At 41.5% G+C, this 22,476-nt stretch overlaps 1 protein-coding gene across 10 annotated transcripts in view; it reads right to left on the bottom strand.

Moving 5' to 3' along the window:
• The window catches only part of DMD (dystrophin), a 1,048,023-nt gene that overhangs the window by 629,602 nt on the left and 395,945 nt on the right, over nucleotides 1–22,476 (bottom strand). For all 10 annotated transcript variants that reach the window (XM_082219922.1, XM_082219929.1, XM_082219924.1 and 7 more), the window contains 5 exons: nucleotides 17,874–17,993; nucleotides 11,292–11,393; nucleotides 10,758–10,865; nucleotides 6,245–6,424; nucleotides 2,781–2,956 (listed from right to left, as the gene is read on the bottom strand). In XM_082219922.1, coding sequence (XP_082076048.1) covers nucleotides 2,781–2,956; nucleotides 6,245–6,424; nucleotides 10,758–10,865; nucleotides 11,292–11,393; nucleotides 17,874–17,993 — 686 coding nt within the window. The remainder of the gene's footprint in view (nucleotides 1–2,780; nucleotides 2,957–6,244; nucleotides 6,425–10,757; nucleotides 10,866–11,291; nucleotides 11,394–17,873; nucleotides 17,994–22,476) is intronic.

Here is a 22,476-nt window from a genome sequence, read left to right as displayed (position 1 = left end):
TTGGAGTGTTGTACTGTTCCTGGGATGCAACACTGTCTTTTATCTGTGCCTTATTTACTGAAAAAGGGATTTACGGTTTGTTTTCAGGGTGATGTGTGCACAATCTCCAAAGGAGGGAGGATGCTTGCCAAGGTTAAAAAGGGGCAGAATGATCTCTTCATTCTTAAAACGTCTCTGGAGGGTGGTGGGAAGGTTGAGAAAGCACAAGCACTGCGTGCTACAATTCCCAATCATGATTCATGCGTACATGCTTGGCATACACGTACAGCTCATAGTTCTCTTGAAGAACTACAGGTGCTGCCAGAAGTTTCCAATGGTTGTAAGATCTCAGAATGTGGACATGCTGTAAGTTGTGAAACTTGCAAACTGGCAAAGGTAAAAGGTTGCAGTTATCCAAAGGTTGAGAGGATAACCACTAGGCCTTTTGAACTGGTTCACATAGATTTGTGGGGTCCTGTGAAGGAACCAAGTCTGGGAGGGTCAAGGTTTCTGCTCTCGATGCAGGAGGATTTTACTCAGAATTCCTGGATACATGGTCTCAAATCCAAGGATGATGCAGCACAGCTGATCAAAGGGTGGATTGAGGAGGTGGAACAAAGGTTTTCCACCAAAGTGCAAGCTGTCACAAGTGACAGAGGAGCTGAGTTTACAGGTTCTGCTTTGCAGAAGTACTTTCACAAGAAAGGGATACGTCACACAGTGACTTCACCCAATGAGAGGGGAGTGTCAGAGCTCAAGTGTCAGGCTCTGGTTAAAACTGCACAGGTGTTGCTGGAAGACTCTGGGTTACCTCCAAGGTTTTGGCTGGAGGCAATCAAGTATGTAAGCTTCACCTGGAATCGCACCTACAATTCCATGGTAGGGGACACACCGTTTGGGTTGTTGCATGGCAGGAAACCACAGATTCATTTTTTGCGTATGTTCGGGTCACGTGCGTCTGTGCCGGTACCTGCTGCTTTGCAGGGGCCAGATGGATCCAAGTTCCGAAAAATGATCTTCTGTGGGTATGAGCCAACAGCGAGTGCATGGAGATTTGCATTTCCATCAGGTGATCAGAGTAAGTTACTGATCAGTAAACACGCTGAGTTCTATGAGCAGGATAAAAAGACACAAGCTGCTGTCAAGCATGATGTTCTTTCAGAGTGTCTCTCAGAACAGGAAGATTCTGAGGGGGAGGAAGGAGAGGCTGAATCTGATGATGACGATCAGGTAACTGACCAAAGTCAGGAACAGGAGGAGGTATCGGTAGTTTCTCCACAAGTTGTAAAAAAGGAGGCCAAAAGCGAGCCCAGTTCCCCTGTGAGTGTAATGGAGAGGATTCGAAAACGTTTTAAGTCAGAGGGGGAATCCCGTGATGCTGAGGACACATTTCCTGGTGGCAGTGAGTCAGAGGTAACGTCTGAGTTTGTACCCAGAAGGTCTAGTCGCACAACAAAGGGCATTCCACCTGAAAGATACCAGGCAACATGTGCGTGGGCGAGATTCGCACAGTGTGATTCTGGGAGTGTTGAAAGGGTTCAACAGGTGCCTGGGAAAGATGCTGGGAAGGAGCACAAGGCAAAGGGTAAGGTGTTGAACTCAAAAAGATCTTGTCAGAATGTGCGGCAAAGGGGGGTGTTGGGTTTGGAACTTAACAGGTTAAGTTCTTCCCAGGATGCCACACCATTCTGACGTCAGTTTTGGAAGCTTGGGAGGAGCTTGGGAGGAGTTTGTCAGTCCCACTCGGTAATTTGTGGGGAAAGGATGCAGTTTTGTCATGGCTGCAAATAGTCCTGGAAATTCCTAAGAAATAAAAGCTGTAAATAGACAAACCTGGACTCTGTGTGTTTGTCTGAGAGCTGAGACAAGCTACGTGACAGTTCTACACCGCTGTGCGAAGCTCTGCTGAGTCGTGACGGAAAGCCGCAGCAGAAGTGTGCCGGGCGGCCATAAATTGCTAATTGAGGTTCGCAAATCAATTAGCGGGAGTCACGGATATAAACAAATAGCCACAATGTCATCCTGCTGCTTGATTCAGATGTGGGGATTATTGTATTAGTATTCCTGCTTGTAATGCTTGCCTCTGCCCTGGTTTCTAATGTTCCTTTTACACTGGATTACCTGTTGCATTGTGGAGCTGTGGCTTTTTGAGCAATATACTGTCATGTCACACTAAATTCCATCCACATCAGTGAGCATGATGGGACACAACAGCGAACGTCATCAGACATGTTATCACCCTTTAGGCACATGTATGATTCTGTCCCCCTTTGACAATGGCAGGAAATAACTATATGCCAGAATAGCACCTCAATGCAGATCAGAGTCTTCTGTTTTTCGTGTAGTTATGATAGCCTTTTCACCTTTATGTCTAGTTTGAACCATGGGTGGGTGGCATGATCTGTAAAAACTGCAGGGAAATTACAGCACAACACTCCCACAATTTTACAGGATAATGGGGTTGCAAGCAGATTTTTTTCTGGAAGCAATTAACATGGAAATGAGTGCTGAACTTCTGCTACATTCTGCTAGATTTCCAGATGTGATTTTTATGTCACAAGAAAGATTATATAAACCATTAAAATTATCAGGTAATCCAGTTAGAAACAAAGCCTGCTTTATAGAAAAGAATACACCACGGATTTAAAAGATAACAATAAACATTTAAACATTTGCACTTTAATTTAAATCTTCAACATTTACACTGTCCTGATATTGCAGTATATAAATACTTCTATTTTTTTTTTAATAATGTTGATGAAAAAATATTTCCTCATCTAAGCACTTTCCCCAGTCCTCACCTTTTCCTAATTTCAGAATCCACAACTATTTGCCTCTTCTTGTGGGGCGGTGGTGGTGGGAGTTCCTCTTTAGCATGCTTAACCAGGATTTGCTCTCTGGTGGTCACCATAGTTACAGTTTCCATCACTGTTGTCTGTGTTAGTGATGTCTGAGTGGTAGCAACAGCCTGTGAAATCTGTGAGAAGTATTGAAACAGAGGTCACACATTGCTTGAAAGACTTTAATAAAGACTGTTTGGAGTGGCAATAGAAAATAATGAGAAGCTGCTCTTCCTTGTTCATGGGTTGACCTTCAGAACAAAACAACACTGTATTGAACTCAAGCCAAATTGTTTTATCTGACTCATGCTAGGTGAATAAGACATATGAAAAAATCAATATAAAAATCAGGAGGAAACTTAAATAGAATGTATTTATGATGCCATTTATACCAAGTCAAGCAAACAAAGGTGAAAATGAGAAGTTGGATTTTGTGAAACAAATTAGAGAATATGTATGTGTTCATTCATATTCTTTGCTTCAACAGCTGGCTACTTCAGCAGACAAAAGGCATATAGCTTAGAAAACTAACTGAAGTAAAGAAGAACCTATTACATATTCACAACCACTCAATTTATTTTGTGTGTGTTTCTTAAATGACCTGTGCTCATTTTTGCTAATGGAACAGTTTTTTAGACAAGAAGAAGCATTCTTGATGGCATTAATGACTCTTTTTCTTGCCCTCCTGGGCAACATTTTCCTGACACTTAAGAACAAAGCATACCAGATGTTACTGTGGTAGAACACACAATGGTTCTTTCTACAGGCCTCATGCTAGTTAAAGTTCCCCTTTGGTAAATCTACACCATATATTTAAAGCACATTTGATGTACATATAAAGCACATGGCTTCCTGGATGTATCCTGTGAACTGTAGTTTTCCCCTCAAAGAACTACAGCTCCCAGAACCCTTAACGAAGTACAGTTCAAAGGATCCTTTGTGGGAAGCCATGTGCTTTAAATGAGCATTGAATGTGCTTTAAATGGATGGTGTGGATCCTCTCTTGGTCTCAGTACCATAAAAAGCTTAAGTGAATTGGAATTCAGTATGTGGAAACGAATCAAGTAATACATGCTGGGTGAAGAAAACCCTACCCTGTCTTTAGTGTGCACAGCAATGTAATAAAGCGACTTGAATGGCAGCTGGGGGGAACAACCCTGTTGTGTTGCAGACTGCTAATGTGTACATAAAGGTAAAGGTAAAGGTACCCCTGCCCAAACGGGCCAGTCTTGCCAGACTCTGGGGTTTGTGCGCCCATCTCACATTTATTGGCCGGGGGCCAGCGCTGTCCGGAGACACTTCCGGGTCACGTGGCCAGCGTGACAACGCTGCTCTGGCGAGCCAGAGCCGCACACGGAACGCCGTTTACCTTCCCGCTGGTAAGCGGTACCTATTTATCTACTTGCCCCCGGGGGTGCTTTCGAACTGCTAGGTTGGCAGGCGCTGGGACCGAGCAGCGGGAGCGCACCCCGCCGCGGGGATTCGAACCGCCGACCTTTCGATCGGCAAGCCCTAGGCGCTGAGGCTTTAGCCCACAGCGCCACCCGCGTCCCCCCAATGTGTACATAGCCTAAGTTATAAAAGGCAACCACTAGCCTGCTTGTAACTTGAGTTTGCAGTGCTTGGCACTGTCAGGGGAACAGTCAGCCCAGGCTATTCCCTGCAGTGATCTTAATGGCTTGGGCTTGGCTGTGTTCAGTACATGCAATCCTCAGTTGCAAAGGCAACCCAACTTAGCCTCAGACACCCCATGAGAAGTGTTTCCACTAAATTGCATAGGGAGATAATCTATAACAAAACTATGATGGCAAGAAAATTATTGTGAGAATAGGTCACCAACTGCAAAAGAACCTGTTGTTCTACAAATTTTTAACAGACTGGATTACCTCTTGCAATTTTTGCAGATGCAGCTATCAAAGGCAGGCTGGGATAGGTGCCTACTTGAGCTTGACAGCTTGATTTTTGAAGGTTGTTTTTTTTAAAGGGAAGGAAGGGCGAAACTGGTTTTCTGTGGCTTGGATTAATGGGCTGGAAAATAATTCAGTAGCTTGAAAAGCCTGCCTTGCTAGCTGTCCCAAAACATATTCAAGTGGCATCCCTTACTATTAAAAACATGCCTTCACTAATGCTTCATGCAAATTGATGAGTGCTAAAAGTTTATTTCTCAATTTCACAAGGAGATAAAATCCCTGGCATTCTTCTACTTTGTAGTAAACAGTAAACCAGTCCAAAAATGGAGGCAATTTGCATTCAGATAATTTAAATGTGCAGCTTGTGAGGTTTTCCCTGACAGGCCAAATATCAATTTATTAGATCAATAAATTAATGCCAAGAGGTAAGAAACAGCAGATTTATCAGATTCTGCCTTCAGATGTTACCTTTATGTTGCAGTATGTATAGCAAAATGATGAGACCTACTCCATAGCCCAAACCCATGCAAAACACAGCATTGCGAAATTTATAGCAATGTTCAAAGAACATTTGGGAGTTTTTTCCTCAGCCAAACAGCTGAGGATTTTTGAAGAAGCCCATCAAGTTTTGATACGTTTAACAAAAATCATGAATGCAGTTCTGAGCATCTATATGCTGGCACCAAATTTCATCTGAAGCAATATTTGAAACGAACAGCTTCATTGGCAATATTGGGAGTGGCTTCGTACTCCTATTTAAATTAACGAACGTTAAAGTCACTCTACTAATATTTGGAATGGAGCATACATAAGAAATTGCACACAATTTTATTTAACTGGTGCTGAACCTTAAATTTGCTACCCAGCAAATTAATGATTTATTAGATTGGCTATAGAGATCTCTGTTCCATTTTCTATCACTAACATGGTGTGGCATCTCTATAGTAACCATTTATCAGCAATGGTAGTAGTAGCCACCCTATTTTCCTCTCCTTACACGTGAGTAACTGTTAACCTTGAACAAGCATGTGGGTGTCTCTATCACATTTGGTTTTTATGGTTTTTATGGCAGAGGCATCCATTTCTTATACTACAACAAAGCCTGAATCCAACAAAATCCTTAAAAGATGGAACCAGAAAATTGTGTGTGCACTTGCACATGTAAAATATAAATGTGCATGTGCCAGTCTACCCTTATGATACACATTAGTTCACACAACAGCTTTTATCAAGGTAAAAAATGAAGAACCCCCTAATTGTGCAAAAGGTATTTGGAGAACCAAAAATATTTCATGAACTTTTTGTGAATATCTGAAAGCCTGGTGAGGCAGAGTGGAAAACCCTGTGGAAATGAAAGGACAGGTTTCACACACCCCTATTCTAGTTCAGAAGAAGCTCATGTCTAAAACAAACTCAGAATGCAATAGATTTGAAACTTTGCCAATTTCACTTCAGTCACTTCACAGGCATATGATTTAACTGTCATCAGCTGACAGGACAATAGTGATGACAAACCTGCTTAGAACTGCTCTCCAGTTTCTGTGCCAAACCATCCCAACGCTGAGCCACATTTTCCAACCACCCTTCCAGCTTTTGAGATAGTGCTTTACTCTTCACAGCTGAAAGGAGATCTTGGCTGAGTGAGTTGAGTTTATCCATAGTCTTTCTCTTGATTTCCAGTTCTCCTTTCAGTATCTGTAAAATAGAAGAAGTCATTCAGGAAATGTAATATTAATTAATTAATTAATTGATGTACTGGTACATCTTAAAAAGAGCAGGAACTGGTAAAAATATGATATGTTGTGTACAATGGGCAAGAAAATAAACTGTATTCCAAAACATCTGGTAAGCAACAGGTGGGGGAGAAGATTGGACTACACAAGCACCTAGACTTAATGCCTCTGTGTCATATTCTGGCGCTCCTAAAGAATTATTTTATTAAAAAGTGTAGCTTACTGCACAGTCCTTCTTGCAGCTACAACTATGAAAGCATGATTTACTGTAAAAAGGAATGTTGTTATAGTGAGACCATTAGAAATTATGAGCAACACGTGTTTTTCGGTATAAATGTACTAGACTAACTGAGTGCATTTTATGATTTGTTACCGCAATAATCCTACAATATAAACACTAATGTTAAAAATAAGTTAATGCAAGTATATTCACTAATATACATGCAAAGCAGCAATTCTAAGCAGATTTTCATAGATGACCTTTAAACTAATTGAGTCCCAAAAGACATTTAAATGACAAATGAAGCAGACTTTTAAATGTTAATATGGAATGAAGTATGTGATACAACCCCCTCCCCATTATTATTATGAAGGTGACAACCGGTAGTTTGGGGAGAGTATCTGAAGCTCTGGCCTAAACCAGCTTGGGTTGATGAGATTTATAGTCCAAAACATCTTGAGGGCACTAGGTAGGCTGCACAAAATTAGCAAATAAAAACTTACTATATTACAGCCTAGGAATTACAAACCAATATAATTCTCCAGATATAATTTATCCAGAAAAACAGTTAAAACTGCTATAATTTCCAGATTTAACATTACTTTGCTCATAACAGAGATGCTGTGATGTTGTCTATGTCATTTGATGATTTTTTCCTTAAAAAGAAAACTATAGACTTCTAACAGTCTTAAACATAGTCCAGGTTATCTAGATGCTACTGATACTCTTGGTGTTAAATAAGAGTCAGTGAGAAAACTCTTGGAAATCCCTGTGTATTCTTCAACTTATCTTTACACTTACCCAGAATTCATAATAAAAAAATTAAGTGGGAAATGAGAGAAAAGGTTATGTTTATCAACAATAACTTCATATTGGTAATCAACCTAATGAGTCAGTCGAAGTTGACTGGAAAAAGATTTTGAATCAATATTTTTCTTTTTTACACTGAACACAATAATCAAGTATGCCATTTTATTCATTTATGTATTTTTAAAATAGATATCTATAACTTGCCCTTCAGTAAGTACCAAGGCAGCACACAGTAAACATTAAAACATCATTTCCAATAAACACTAAAACAACAGTAAATCAACATTTAACATCTATATGAAAGTGCTGTGGAAGGTAATCCTGAAATTGGCTTGCAGATGATACTCAATTTTTAATCTCATTTTCATCTCATTTTAGGAAGGCAGTTGAAGTGCCCCAGCCACTCTGGGCAGCTTCCAGCATATATAAAAACATAGTAAAACATTAAACCTTAAGAAGCTTCCCTAAATAATGATAATTTGTTAAAGAGGTTGGATATTGTTAAATTTATTAACTTCTAAATATACAGGCATTCTTTAGGGATTACTTCTGTTCTATTCTGTTTCTACTACTGTTAGTTGCCTTCTGGCTCCTTGGAGAAATAGGCTCCTTGGAGAAATAGGCAGGACAAAAAATTTAACACACACATGACCTGAACAAGAGTGGTCATAGGGTCACCTATATGTTGTCAACAAGCAGCCCTTTGATAAACCCATGAGGGGTAGTGCAGATCCTTGAACCAATATCTGAGTGCTGCAATGGGTTATGAGAAATTACATCCGAGCCAACCTTCAAACTACCACAGGACAGGATGGAAGCTTATATCATCTGTCCTGGGTAAGGCCCATATCTTTCCCACAGATTCCCCTTGGCCCTATGGTGCTCTGTTGGCCAAGGAAGGGATACCTTTCTCTAGTTTTGGTTAGCAAACTGCTCCGACTACTTTTCTCAGATAAGGATTTAATCATGAATTGTGCTATTTTCATCCTGATTTGGGAAGGTTTTAATTGGTTTGCTTTTGTGATTATTGCTCTTTTCATCAAGGTTGTTGATCACATCAGATATCATTCTGATGTTAGAGAATAAGGTATATAAATTCAAAATAAGGAATCTAAATAAAATAACCCTCAAGAGTGGATTGTCTCCCTCTTACCCCTAGTTCTGGTGCTTACATTGGTTGATCAAAAGGGTGTACCAATATTCCTTAGGTTTTTCAATTAACAGGAAACAAATATGTTTCTCAGAAATAAGAAAAGGGGTGAGTTTTTCAAATGCTAACTGAATGATTGTCATTTGATTGGGGTCACATCCACACCATATAATTAAAGTAATGGCTTCCCCGCAAGAATCCTGGTAACTATAATTTGCAGAGGGTGGTTAAACTACAAAACTTGCTATAATTTTAACTCCAATTAATTTCATTTTCGTTCCCTAATATTTCTGGTACTGAGTAAAATCTAAAAATCTAAATTTTGGTCAAAGTAAAAGATTAATAAATACAAAGAACACCATCTGGTATCTCTCTCTCTCTGTGTCTCTCAGACTCCCTTTAGCAAAAACAAGGATTTGCTTTTTCAAATTGTTCTGCCAGTATTTGCCCTTTTCAATATTATGGGGCTTGTGTTGAGGATTGATATAGATATGTGTTATATTTTAGCCTATGGAAATTTACTCAGGTCATAGGGTTAGGCACAGTTTATCAAGAACAACGTATGCTTAAGGTTATGCTGACAGATGGTCACAATTTTTGATCTCCAATTGTGACATATTTTAATGAACATTAAATTTGTAGTCACCGTGTGAGTCAGCAGGGACGTTTAGCAGCAATTTTAAACCAGCTGTCAGGTACCTGTTAATTAGTTTGAACAATCAAATGGCAAGATCTTTAAAATATATAACCTTTCCGCTTTTTCACAACAAAACTGACATTTTAAGGTCTGATTATGGGAGCAAACTTACTGTAATAATTTCTAATTTATTTTTAATATATTGAAGGCCACAGTGACTTTTTTCTTTCGTATATCCACAACATGAGGCAAGGCTACAATAACTGTAACACTGTTATGTAACCAAAAAAAGGCGTCCTACTGCCACCCCTCAATGTGTCTGTGTGGCATGAACCTCAGCAGTTATTTTGGCACCAATAGGAAAACAGAGAGCTGGGTGTGAGATTCAAGCTGTCTTTTTAAAGGCAGCAAATTGTACCTCCTGACATGTTCTTGGCCATTTACCAACATTTGCTGAATGTTGGGCTTTCCAGGTTTGAATTGGTTTTTCATTTCTGCTTGGCTAATACTGTATAGCACTCCTTTTATATTGATCCTACAGTAGCAAGGGCAGAATTGTTTGGCAAGGAATATATACTAATCTGTAAAAGTCACTGGCAGGTCTATCAAGTTATATAAATAATGTAACTATTTACATAAATTAGGTTCATTTCAGTGTTAAAGGAAACATCAAAACAATGTGGAAAAGTTAAATACGTTGTTTTTGCAACAAAATCCAGTCATAGTCACTTGACTGATGTTTGTTCCTGACCACAGATGAACATGTGAACTACAGCCATATCCTTTTTTCTTTTCTGTTTTTGTCAGAATACTCTGACATCCCTAGTGGTGGACAGCCATCAGGAATAGGGCTTTCTCAGTTATGGGTCCTCATTTGTGGGACTCCTTTGGTTACATATTTGACTGGCACCTACCTTGATGGTTATTAGGCAACAGATAAAAACCTGTTTCCTAGAAATTATTTTTCCTATATTCTTTTCAAAATACTTTATTGTTTTACTATGGCATATATATATATATATATATATATATATATATATGCAGGTTTTGGTGTCTTCGGGTGTCTTCCCGTGTAAGAGTCGGGGTGTCTGTGCGACGTTTCGACGAGGTCTCACTCGTCATCTTCAGGCTGGTGCTTTCGGCTTCTTGTTACTGGAACAGAGCTCTGTTCCAGTAACAAGAAGCCGAAAGCACCAGCCTGAAGATGACGAGTGAGACCTCGTCGAAACGTCGCACAGACACCCCGACTCTTACACGGGAAGACACCCGAAGACACCAAAACCTGCATTACTGTACCCGTGAAAATCTACGAAAGCATATATATATATATATATATATATATATATATATATATATATATATATATGAATGAAGTAAGTAAGTTGTGAGATGCCTTCAAGACTATTCTGAAAGATGGAATATAAACATTTGAAACACATAAACAAACACAGAGAGATAAAACAATGTAAAAACCCTACAGCCAACTTTTGTAGATTTTCCAACATTTCTTTCTGATCTTTGAAATCAGTGGTATGGATATTGTTGAGAGCATCTTCCTTCTCAGAAAGCCATGCATCGAAAAGACCCTTAAGAAGAAAAAGAAAATCCTTTAGTAAGACCATACACAAAGTATCGTTAAACAAAGTATTATTATTATTATTATTAAGCAAGTAAGCAACAAATGCAGGGCCGGCCCAAAATGGTGTCCTCCCTGCCAGGGAAGAAGGAGTGAGTGAAGGCCTGCCTCTGGAACAAGGGTGGGAAGAGACCAACAGTTCCTCATATTAGCCAAGAGGCTACTGTAGAGATGGCATTGCTGGGGATGCCAGGAGGCAGCCAGCAGATCCAGCCTCCAAGGAATGCACCACAGCTGCCACTGCCACTGTGGAGGCAGCAGCAGCAGCAGCAGCAGCAACAACAACAACAACAACAGGCAAGCATTCCTTGGAGGCCTCACCTTGCCTCATGGATGGGTGGACTATGAACAAATTGGTACTGCTAACATTGCTCACCTGTTCTTCAGTAAATTGCAGCCATTTTCGAAGGACATCTTGGAGTAGAAACCAGCGATCCTCTGTCCATCTGCAAATTGTAGCCCAGCGGTCTCCTAAATGCTAAAAAGAAAAGGCAGAACATTGTAAATATGCTATAGTATTGCTTTAAGCTCAGCCATTTCACCTGGCGCTGAATACATTTGAGAAAATAAGCTGTAACTTTTTCAGTAACATTCTAAGGGTCCCTATAAGTCCATAAAATATACAGCCTTGAAGTCATTACCATTCTTGTTTGATGAAGCACATTACTGAATTGCAATAATAAAATTATAAAATTAAAAAGATCAGCCATGTTAATATTAAAAGTATGGCTAGTACTCTATGAAGTATATTAAACATTGTGCATAAGCGTACAATGCTTCTAAACACTGTAATGTTGAAAAGCACATGTAAAAATATAACTAGTAACTGCTTACCAGCTAATTGCATCTAGATTAGTTCATTCTCTTTTTTCTAATCTTAGCAAATTTCAAAATATGAAATAACCCACTGAGACCTTCAAATTAAGAAGTGTACAACAGAGTTTGTATTTCTTATAGCAGAGGCATTTATAATTAGATAGACTATTATGAAGACGTTGATGTTTTGGATTACACAGGGAGCCTAAACATGTGGGCAGAAGCTTGTATGTCAAAAGCCAGCAATAAATCATACTGGGTAAGTGAACTGTTTATTGGAAGAAACATGATCTGCTCAGGAGTGCCAGCAATTCTTCTTCAGCAAGTCTTGTCCCATGAGGCAGTTGCAGAGACTAAAGCTCCCTGCCTTCCCGCAGCTGCCTAAGTCTCCTCTCTGCCTCTTGGCCTCCCTCCCAATTCTGAATTTTCCTCTGCCACACTCTGTTACCTCTTCAGCTTCCAAAACCTCCTCCTCCTCAGTCTTCTCCCTCTGACCATTCATCACCCTACCACCAATCCTGGAACTCCGAGTCTTCTTCCCTTGGGGGTTCTCCAGCTGGTACTGCCCACCATTTGTCTGCATCCAATCAGTCTATGACACGGGTGTCAAACACAAGGCCCGCGGGCCGAATCCGGCCCGCCAGACCTCGTCATGTGGCCCTTGTACATTTGAATATCTACTTATATTCTAGTTCCGGGCAAGCGGCTTCTCTAAAAGACAGGAACTGGCCGCAGCCCCGGGTTTTTATTCCCCTCCCTTCCTTTTGCTGTGGAGAGGAAGCGAGAACTGCAACGAGCCCCGGAGCTGGGAAGAGGGCACGTGGGTGGCTGAGTTGGAGGGTGAAGATTTGGGTTGGGCAAGAAGGATCAAGGGTCGGGAGCAAAAGTGCAAGTCAGGGCTCCCTCGCCACCCCCACCCCCCTCTTAGGACATCCGAGCAGACCCCGCAGCACAGGCAGCCATGAATGGGGTGGGGGAAGGAAGGCGAGAGAGACCACCAATCCGGGCCAGCTGTGCCCAAAGAGGGTCGGCTATCCAGCTGCGCCGCAGCCCGCCCACCCGCCCCCCTCCTCCAACGCAAAGATCAGCCACACATACTCGCCAGCCAAGCTCCGGGACGCGGGCCTGACTGAGTCCCTGGCGCAGCCGCTGAAGCTAGCAAATGCACGGGAGCGGCAGGGTGAGATGAAGCTGGGCTCCGGTTAGGTCGCCAAAAATGCTGTAGGTGTGAGGCTGCGCAGCGCGCTTATTATACGGCGCGCTGTATCCCTCCGCCGGAGCAGCACCTTCTTTTCCCCTCTCCCTCCTGGGACTGGGGCATGTGGCAGCAGAGTGACTGCAGCAGGCAGCCCTGCCCCCTCCCCACACCCGCCCCTCCCCCGCTCCCTCCCAGCCGCCAGCCCAGCTGGGCGTGCGCTCCATCTCCCTCCAAGGAAACGGCGGGCAGCTGCAGCAGCCAGCGTACTGGCTTCGGAGCGCCTGCCAGGGGTTGCAGCAGATGCTGCTTGCGGCTTAGGCTGCTTCCGTGTTCCTGCTTTGGTCCGAGAGGCTGAGCTGTTCCGCAGCAGGCAGGGAGAAGGGCAGGCTGTGTGTCTGCTGCTTCCCTCGGAAGCCCCGAGGTGCAGAAGCCTGGCAATAAAAACAAGAGCGGAAAGGGGCCTGGCGAGGATGCGTTTGGGGCTGGCCCTACTGTTAGGCAGAGTGAGGAGGAGAGATCTTGAGGCGACTGGTTTGGGGGTGGGGGGCAAGAAGAGGAAGCAAATTCTTGCCTAGTTCACTTATTGTTTCTGGAGTTTTGCTCCCAGGGAGAAGGAGAGGAACCTGTGGGAATTCGCAGTATCTGCAATAGCCAGCCTGTACTTTTGAATATCTACTTGCCATTATTTTGACTATGTTTCTGCTTTCAGAGCTAGTTATTACTTACATTATTACAAAAAACAGTAATATTTGAATGCAGTGACAATAATTTATGATAATAAAGAGTGGGCACATAGTCCTACAGATACAACCGGCCCTTTGAGGGTGACCAAACTGCTGATGCGGCCCCCGATGAATTTGAGTTTGACACCCCTGGTCTATGACTTTGTAATTACTTGTAGCAGCTGTTGATTCTAAAATATGCTATGGCCAGGATAAGGCTACACAGCCACATGATATGGCTGCCAGCCTGACCACTCTGGCAATGCATGGCAGCACCAGATAAGAACAAGGGCACTGCTATGACTGCTTTCCTATTTTCTGCAGCTGAACAAGAATCCCAGTATTCCTGGAACAAGGACAGTGATTTATTGAAAGGAATGGAATGTGGCTTTACACCAGACAGCAGTTGTCGGAAGCCTTTAGCTTCACCCTTCTGACCACTTGGAAGCTTTTCCCCTAGTTTAAAGGGTTGTTCCACAGATGCATAGTCATCCTTTGATGGCAGGCAATTACGTGCACATTTGCCTGGGCCATGAAATCTTGCACCTCTGGCAAACTATCATCTCACATTACACAATTCCCAAACTGAATGCTTTGGAACAGGTAATTTCATATACAGTGGTACCTCGGGTTAAAAACTTATTTCGTTCTGGAGGTCCGTTCTTAACCCGAAACTGTTCTTAACCTGAGGCGCGCTTTCGCTAATGGGGCCTCCCATTGCCGCTGCGCCGCCAGCGCACGATTTCTGTTCTCATCCTGGGGCAAAGTTCTTAACCCGAGGTACTACTTCCGGGTTAGCAGCATTTGTAACCCAAAGTGTTTGTAACCCAAAGCATTTGTAACCCAAGGTACCACTGTATTCAACTACCAGTTATAAAGTATACTGTCAGACAAGAATGCGCAAAGTGAGGCATTAATTCTTTATTGTCAAAAGTACAGTAACAAGTCATGAAAAGGCATGCCCATTAGTCCTGCATCTCTCAGCTAATCCTAGGTTTGCACCCGATGAGGCAGTTGCCGCAGCAGAGAGGCACACCCCCAACCTCAGCTTATGTATCTCCTCATATTCGAGCTGCACACAAGCAGGCGAAGACTCCGCTTTAGTGTAACCTTCTGCTCCTCCCACTTCAATATGCTTCTGGTCCTGGGAGACAGTGAAGCAGCAGAGGTGAGGGCAGGAGGAGGAGGAGGAGGTGTGGAATCCCTTGACTCTACATCGAGTTTTAAAAAAATTCTAGTGATATACCTGCTTTGCATGCTTCCCTGATATACTACAGTGGCATGCTATGCTTCATGTTTCCTTACTACTGTCCATTGGAATTCATTTATTTGCCCTTATTTAGTATGACAATTTATGTCTATATATTGCACACTCCTCTGAAAAAGGTGTGTGCATGAGAGTGCATATACCAACCCACACCCACACACATATATATATACTTGAGTCAACTTCGCTTAATATATTAAAAAAAGTATTATTTGTTAGCACTTGCAGTAAGAGCTCCACACAAGGTCTGTGATCTCTCTGTGTTCCTTTAAACTAGAAGCCAGGACCAAGCAAAACGATTAAAGGACACTCAGACTTGGAACTTCCTTTGATACAATACTGCCCAATTTGCATGCTGGAAGAAGCTTCACATGCTACACCAAATCAAAACAAGATGACAAAGTCTACTTGAAAATTAGCATGACTTCAAAGAGAAGCAAGAATTACACTGCTCCGAGAATCACATATCAACTGTTTGACAAGATGCAAAGTATTGAAACAATCAGACTGATCGAATAACAACATTGGTAAGAATTACAACTGAGTAGCAGAACAATTAAATATTAGGGGCTTTTGATGTAATATTTGGCAACATCAAATAATAATGAAATCTCCCCTTAAGTAATTTTGACATGAAGCAGGTGCCTTCGATGTACTCTTTCTAAGAGCCTGCTTCAAACATTTTTGTTTAGGTAAGCCTATTCAGGCACATATATGTTGGTGTGTTTTTAGTACTTTTTAGTTTACTGTTAATTCTAATTATGCTTTAAATGTTATAAATTGCTTGCTTTTCACTTTTTATTATAATATTTCTTATAAATTTCAAAGAGGTTTTATTATAATCAAGCAGTATATAAATTTTGTTAAATAGTATTTCTTCAAAAGCAGTGGAAAATGTCTCTTTAGGGTGAGAGCATTTCTTCCTAAACTGGCCTCATTTGCCTTCAGTGATCTCAGCACATAGCCAAATCTGACATCATGGCACGTCATAACCAATAATTGTAGTCACCAGAGTTCCAAAGTCATTGAGATCATTATTTGACTGATCCAAGAAACACTGCTCCAAAACTGACTTGGTTTCATTGGTTATTAGTGATGCTGTCATGTTGTAAAATCTAGCTGAATGCATCATTCTATTCATTGACTCCTACTCTACAGGCATTACCCATATGACTGTCTCACAAAGAAGACAACCCAGTAATAACATAAGAAAAAGACAACCACAATGGTGGAGGAGCATCAATAGATAGGAGAAATGAAGCTAGCGAATAAAGAAAAGTTAATACTTGCACAGGTAAGATTTTGGAGGGAAATTTATGCCACAAACATACACATGCAGGAAAAATATTTACTCACTAGCAAAGGTATTTATACTCACCTCCCTGGTCCTGAAACTACACTACAGTTTTAGCCATACATTTATTTATTTTTTGGTGTGATTTGTTTTTAATATAAAAAAATAGCACAACAGTCAATAACGAACTGTGAAAGCAATCTTCAAAACAAGACTAAAAACTAAAGTAAGCTAAAGCCAGATAATATTCATAAATCAAGCCAAAGGCCTGGCAAAAATGTTTTAATATAGCCAAAAAAACAACACCCCCCCCCGAAAGGTTGTTCTTTCAGCGTTGTATTTCAAAGGTGGGTGCCAATACTCAGATTCACACAAAAGGCACTTCAGAAAGAGTTATTGGACAGGAAAGATGATACAGTCCTCTAGCTTTCCTGGTCCCCAGTCAGCAGCACACTGAGCTTTGCCCCTCCTCCTTTCAGTTACCGGCAGCAACACTCAACACTGGGAAGCAATGCTGTCCCACCAACTGCTCTTGTATCATTCACATACAAATGGCAAAAGATTCCAAACCTCTAGGTAATTTCCCTGTGGTTACTTGCAATGCCTAGCCACACAACTGTAGTTGAGAGCCCGTTCAAGAATTCCTTTAAGGAAAACAGAGTATGAGTGTTGGGTGCACACCTTTCCCTTCACCACACGGAGGAATTAAGCCAATGAACAATGAGAATTACCGTATTTTAAAACACATGCAAAAGGTATCTGGCCATCCAATAAAGCCTCCCCCTTCCCAATTCTTTCAATGACAAATCCAGGTATTTTTGACCCCTTTGTGGGATCACAAAGTCCACCTCAGCACTGCCTATTGGAAAAGGGTGGCTGCATTGCCTGAGCACTGTGGAGGAGCAAGAACAAACAGCAGGATGAACCTGATGCTGAGTGGGAGGTGGGTTGAAGCAGTGGTGGAGATGAGGATGTCACAATGTTGGTGGACAAAGCAGTGAATAGACTTTCTAAAATTCTGCTGGACCAGCAAGAAGCTGGAAAGATGCCAGGGGTTTCTGCTGTTTTTCTTCACTAGTCCCTCCTCCCTGCCATAGATGCATCAGTGACAGACTCAGTAATCACTAGTGGCAGAACTAGTGGTTTTAGGGACTCCAGTGGTGATAGGACTCAAACTGATGGCCAAACATGTGAACCACCACCACAAGGCTTGCATTATTCTCAGGAAGAAACTGGATATCCAGGTGTATAATGTGTTCAAATAAGGTGGCATGAACAGCTTGATACTTTCACCCTGTGTGTGAGGGAGGGGATGAGTGTGTCCAAGACACTTTACTGGGTTAAGAGTTCTTCCTGGAACATTAGCATTTCTAGTGTGATCAATTCCTCCTTCTTATATTAGCACTTCACCCTTCAGGCTGTCATACAGAGAGAAATGTCTTCAATATGTCCAAGGCACAGATGGTAAAGTAATAGTTACTCAGTCAACATGCTATATACACTTAAAAAGATGAAGATTTTTATAAACTCAAGTTCACGATGTAAGAAAAAAATGGTAACAATTCATTCCTTTAATTTATGACAAGTTCTTATCACAACAGAACTGTTTCCTGTAGAATGTGTGATGCTATTTGTCACAAACATACCACTTTAATAATTACCTGAAGTTGTTGTTCTAATGCAGCCGTAGCTTTGTCTCCACTAGCTTCATCTACTACAACAACCATATGTGTGAGGGAATTAACCTTGACTTGTTCCTGCTCCAAGGCTTCTTGAATGGCCTAAGACAAAAAGGGAGGAGAAAACCACACACACAAATCACTTATGTGTTATTACATACTTTGATGAAATAAGCAGACTAGAAGTGGGGATGGGGGGGGGGGACGACGACAATATTGTGAACAGAACTAGCAGAAAATTATGCCTTTACAGTGACATAGCACTTCTATTTCCTCTTGCCCCCGCATCTTTTCCAGAGGGTTTCCTCTGATTTTGAGCATGCGGGGAGGGAGACTACATAGGGGAGGAGACCGGAAAGTTCCAGAAATGTTGGGTATCGCCCAATATCTTCCTCATTTTCACAAACCTTCAAGATATGCAATCCTAAATATTTTTCCTAGGCAGTATAATTGCAATCCTTTACACACTTACCGGGGAGTAAGCCCCAATTAACTCAATAGGACCCATCTTTTGTCAAGGGCACTCCCCAGCCAAAGGAATGCACACGCCAGATAGTTAACTCTTTATTGTCAAAGCTGGCACTTACAGTCACTTCTATGGCTCGGAATACCCACACACACCAGTCCAGCATCTAAGCAGCCATTCCCAGGTCTGCGCTCTATGGAGCAGTTGCAGCAACAGGAGACAAGTCCCCTTCCACAAGCCAGAGACAATACCTATGTGGACAGCTTCCTCTGCTCATCCCTCTTCAATCCCCTCCTGGTTCTGGTGACAGTGGTACAGGAGTGGGTGGGGATGCACCCAGCCCTACACTTGCATGACCTGCCTCTTCCTCCTCTTCTTCTGACTGATCCTGTGCTCCACCTCCCAGCTCTGAAGCTGCCTCTGCTTCTTGCTTCCTACCTAGTACAGTTCTCCACAATTCACCGACCCCCCTCTCCAGCCCCACTTCCCTCTGCGCACACTCATCTGTGTCCTGCCAGTCCCTGACACCTTTGAGTAAACACGCACAACATTATACTACAAACATTACAATTACTGTAGTGCTTAGTGAATATATATCCATGTGGTATGGCTATAAAGATGTTCTAGCTGCCTGTTTCAGAGGGCAATAATAATGTTTCCCTTAAACAGAGTGTGTGGGCTTTATTCTTTTTCTGGTGGGAATGCTTTTTATTAGCACTCATGAGTCTGGTATTAAATGGTTATACTGTATTGACTTCTGAGGCGCTTTCTTTGATGCTTTTCATCAGCTGAGATGTAGAAGTTTGCCTAACCATTGCTCAGCTCTTTTATCCAATTGCAGGCAGGGGGGCACGGTGTGAATCAACCTAAAAGTCCTGGGACCTATCACAGGTTTTTGAAGGCTTTGGGGAAAGGGAATATAATCAGTGCTTTAGGTATTATAATTAATTTCATTTCTTTAATCTGGGCTTTAAATCAAAGAATCACAGCCCCCAAATGGTAAATAAATGCATAATTAAATAATAAAGTGTACCAGGACCAAGAAAACTGGTCTCTTTCCTACAGTAGCTCATCACTTCCTCTCTAGGGGATAGAATGGTTTTTCACAACAAATTAAAAATTAAATTGTGAAATGCAACAAAAGAATCCAAAGGATATAAGAAAAAGCAAGACTGCTCTAAGGTAACTTTCCAAACTCTATTTTTGTCCAATCTCCATCAGCGCTCCTGCTGGGAGAGGAGAGTGGAATTTACAACAGAATTCATTCTTGCAAAATTCAGCATATACAGAGGAAGCCAGTATGTTGGATGGGATGCAAGATTATGGTAGCTTGATGTATTCAAGAGAACACTGTCAACATATATTGTTTTGTAATATCATGTACCATATTTGATACTGTCTAAGAAATGACTTATGCCAAGGAAATAATGGCAGTGTCACCATCCTTCACCAGAAAGAAAGAATAACTTAATCTTGTGACACTTAAGCTGGTTTGCAATAACATATATACAGATCACACAATTCAGTATCCTGTAATCATAATCCCTGAACCAAAATTGATTTGTTTACATGTTTAATATGTTAATCAGACTGAGTTTGAAAATCAACAGCTTCTAGCTGACTCACGTTTCAACCTGCTGCAAATTTTCACATAAACACCACAAGTTATGACTTGGAGGTAGAGTTTATAGTTTATTTATTTGAATTAGTATTTCTATATTCTACTCTTCACCTCATGGAACATTTATTTTCTGCCATGGATGCTGGTACTGGTAGCAATTCTTCCAGTCCCTGGTAAGGAAAGATGCTTAGATGGGGCCTGGAAGTGCCTCCAATCACGGCTGCCTGCCTCACAGCAAGGGCTATTTTTGTGTTTGAGCAGGGGACTTGAGAAGAAGGGAATAGAAATAGTGCTCAACCCTCACCAATTACGCTACTGTCCATGAATGAAAGTTCATCTCTTGAGTTCATCTTTGCACTATAAATGTAGATTAACTATGCTATAAAGGGGAAGAGCTTGGTGCATAATGTACCTTAGCTCTCTATTGGACAGTTAAGGAAAACACGCTGAGGTTAACAGCGCTTGGTCAGGGTGAATACAATGTTTCCATGTCAATGGCGTTTTAACTGTCTGCCATAATGTCAGTGGTACTTACTGCTAATGTTAAGTGGCACACCTTCTACTAGGGATAGCATTCAAAGTAATCCCTTTTGTTATGCATCTGGTAACTTTATTTGCATCCCAACCTAGTGGGAGAAACATCATTGTTGGTTGGAAAATTTAAGATTTAGGTACCAGTACTCCAGAGGACTTAGGGACGCGGGTGGCACTGTGGGTTAAACCACAGAGCCTAGGACCTGCCAATCAGAAGGTCAGCAGTTTGAATCCCAGCGACAGTGTGAGCTCCCGTTGCTCGGTCCCTGCTCCTGCCAACCTAGCAGTTCGAAAGCATATCAATGTGCAGGTAGATAAATAGGTACCGCTCCGGCAGGAAGGTAAACAGCGTTTCCGTGTGCTGCTGCTGTGGTTCACCAGAAGCGGCTTAGTCATGCTGGCCACATGACCTGAAAGCTGTACCCTTGGCCAATAAAGCGAGATGAGCGCCGCAACCCCAGAGTCGGCCACGATTGGACCTAATGGTCAGGGGTCCCTTTACCTTTACCTTTTACTTCAGAGGACATGCCTTTGAGGGCAAGCCAAGACTACCACCTTCTGACAAGAACTCAAATATAGTTACAGGAGGGGAACTACTCATATAGAAGGTCAAAGAGATTTTGGAAGTCTCATTGATCTCCGTATCTTCCAGGATGTACTTTTTAGATAACTAGACATTCTGGTCAGCTCATAGGCTCCAGAAGATGCTTCCTTCTGTACTAGAAGAATGTTAAGATTAATGTAGAAGCCCTGGCCTTAAGAGTGAACCATCTGATTGATTCTAGTTTATTTAAGTGAATGATCACTATTTTAAGGTCTGTTTCCCCTGTCTGGGTTAAGAAAAAGAAAATGAAACATTAGGAGCTGAGCCAAGTGTTAAATTTGACAGATGAGGCAAATAATGCAGACAAAAAAGTAACCATTAATGCAGCATTTACCTTCAAGGACAAAAGAATTAATCATCCTTTTCGGGAAGGAAATAAAAGGTTACAAAACACATCAGAGAGAAGTGAAGGAAAATAATTATGGTGATGGTATTAGATAACAGACCTAAAGAGAAGCAGACATTGTTGCTGACCTCTCTACCTACAAAAACACCATGGATCCACTAATCCAGGAATCCAAACTCTTCCCATCGAGCTAGTACCCTGTCTCAACAGCTATAAGTGAATGGCATTTCCACACTGATATTGGAACATATGGATGCAGAATAGGTTAGATGCACAGGAGAAACCTTGCTGTATCATTCAGGTAAAATTTGTGTCTGTCATCTTCATTATATAATTTTTGGCAAAAGCTAAACACGTGCTTCTTTACCCTAGCTTTTTGACACATGAGATGTATAGGAATTACCTTATTTCTGTGGTTGTAAGTAGTTTTAAACTGTTCTTAACATTGTGTTTTAATTACTTTAACCAGTGCTGTGACCTTACAGTGAAATGAGAAAGGGGAGGAGGTGAAGAAGAAGAAGAAGAAGAAGAAGAAGAAGAAGAGGAGGAGGAGGAGGAGGAGGAGGAGGAGGATCTGGTTCATGAAACCAAATGTTTCTTTGCCCCTGCCTTGGAGAACTACTGAATCCAGTCAGTGGAAGAACAGAGCAAGGGTATCACTGTGATCTGTATGGGGCACCTGGAACTTAAATGTGCATAAAATGTTATGACCCTTTCAGATTGCTTTGCTAAGATCAATATGTACAGCAATAAATAGGTATATGTATGTGGGGAAACTAATTTTTATGTACTGCTATAGTGAGTGTGATGTTCAGTCAAACACTTCCCAACCTATTTATGAATAATAATAGTATATTAATTGTCATTCTATTTTAATTAGTCATGAAAAGTTGCATTCATTTATAATGGTTTATGTATTTTATTTATAGGAGGAATCAAGTTGTCAACCAAAGTAAACTCATTCACTCAAACTGGATATAGGCTTAGGCTTGCAGTCTTTATGTATAGCAGAAG

Source organism: Podarcis vaucheri (genome assembly GCF_965113315.1).
Source record: "Podarcis vaucheri genome assembly, chromosome: 4".
Taxonomy (NCBI): domain Eukaryota; kingdom Metazoa; phylum Chordata; class Lepidosauria; order Squamata; family Lacertidae; genus Podarcis; species Podarcis vaucheri.
Note: the sequence above shows the minus strand (reverse complement) of the source record. Positions and strands in the feature narration are given on the sequence as shown.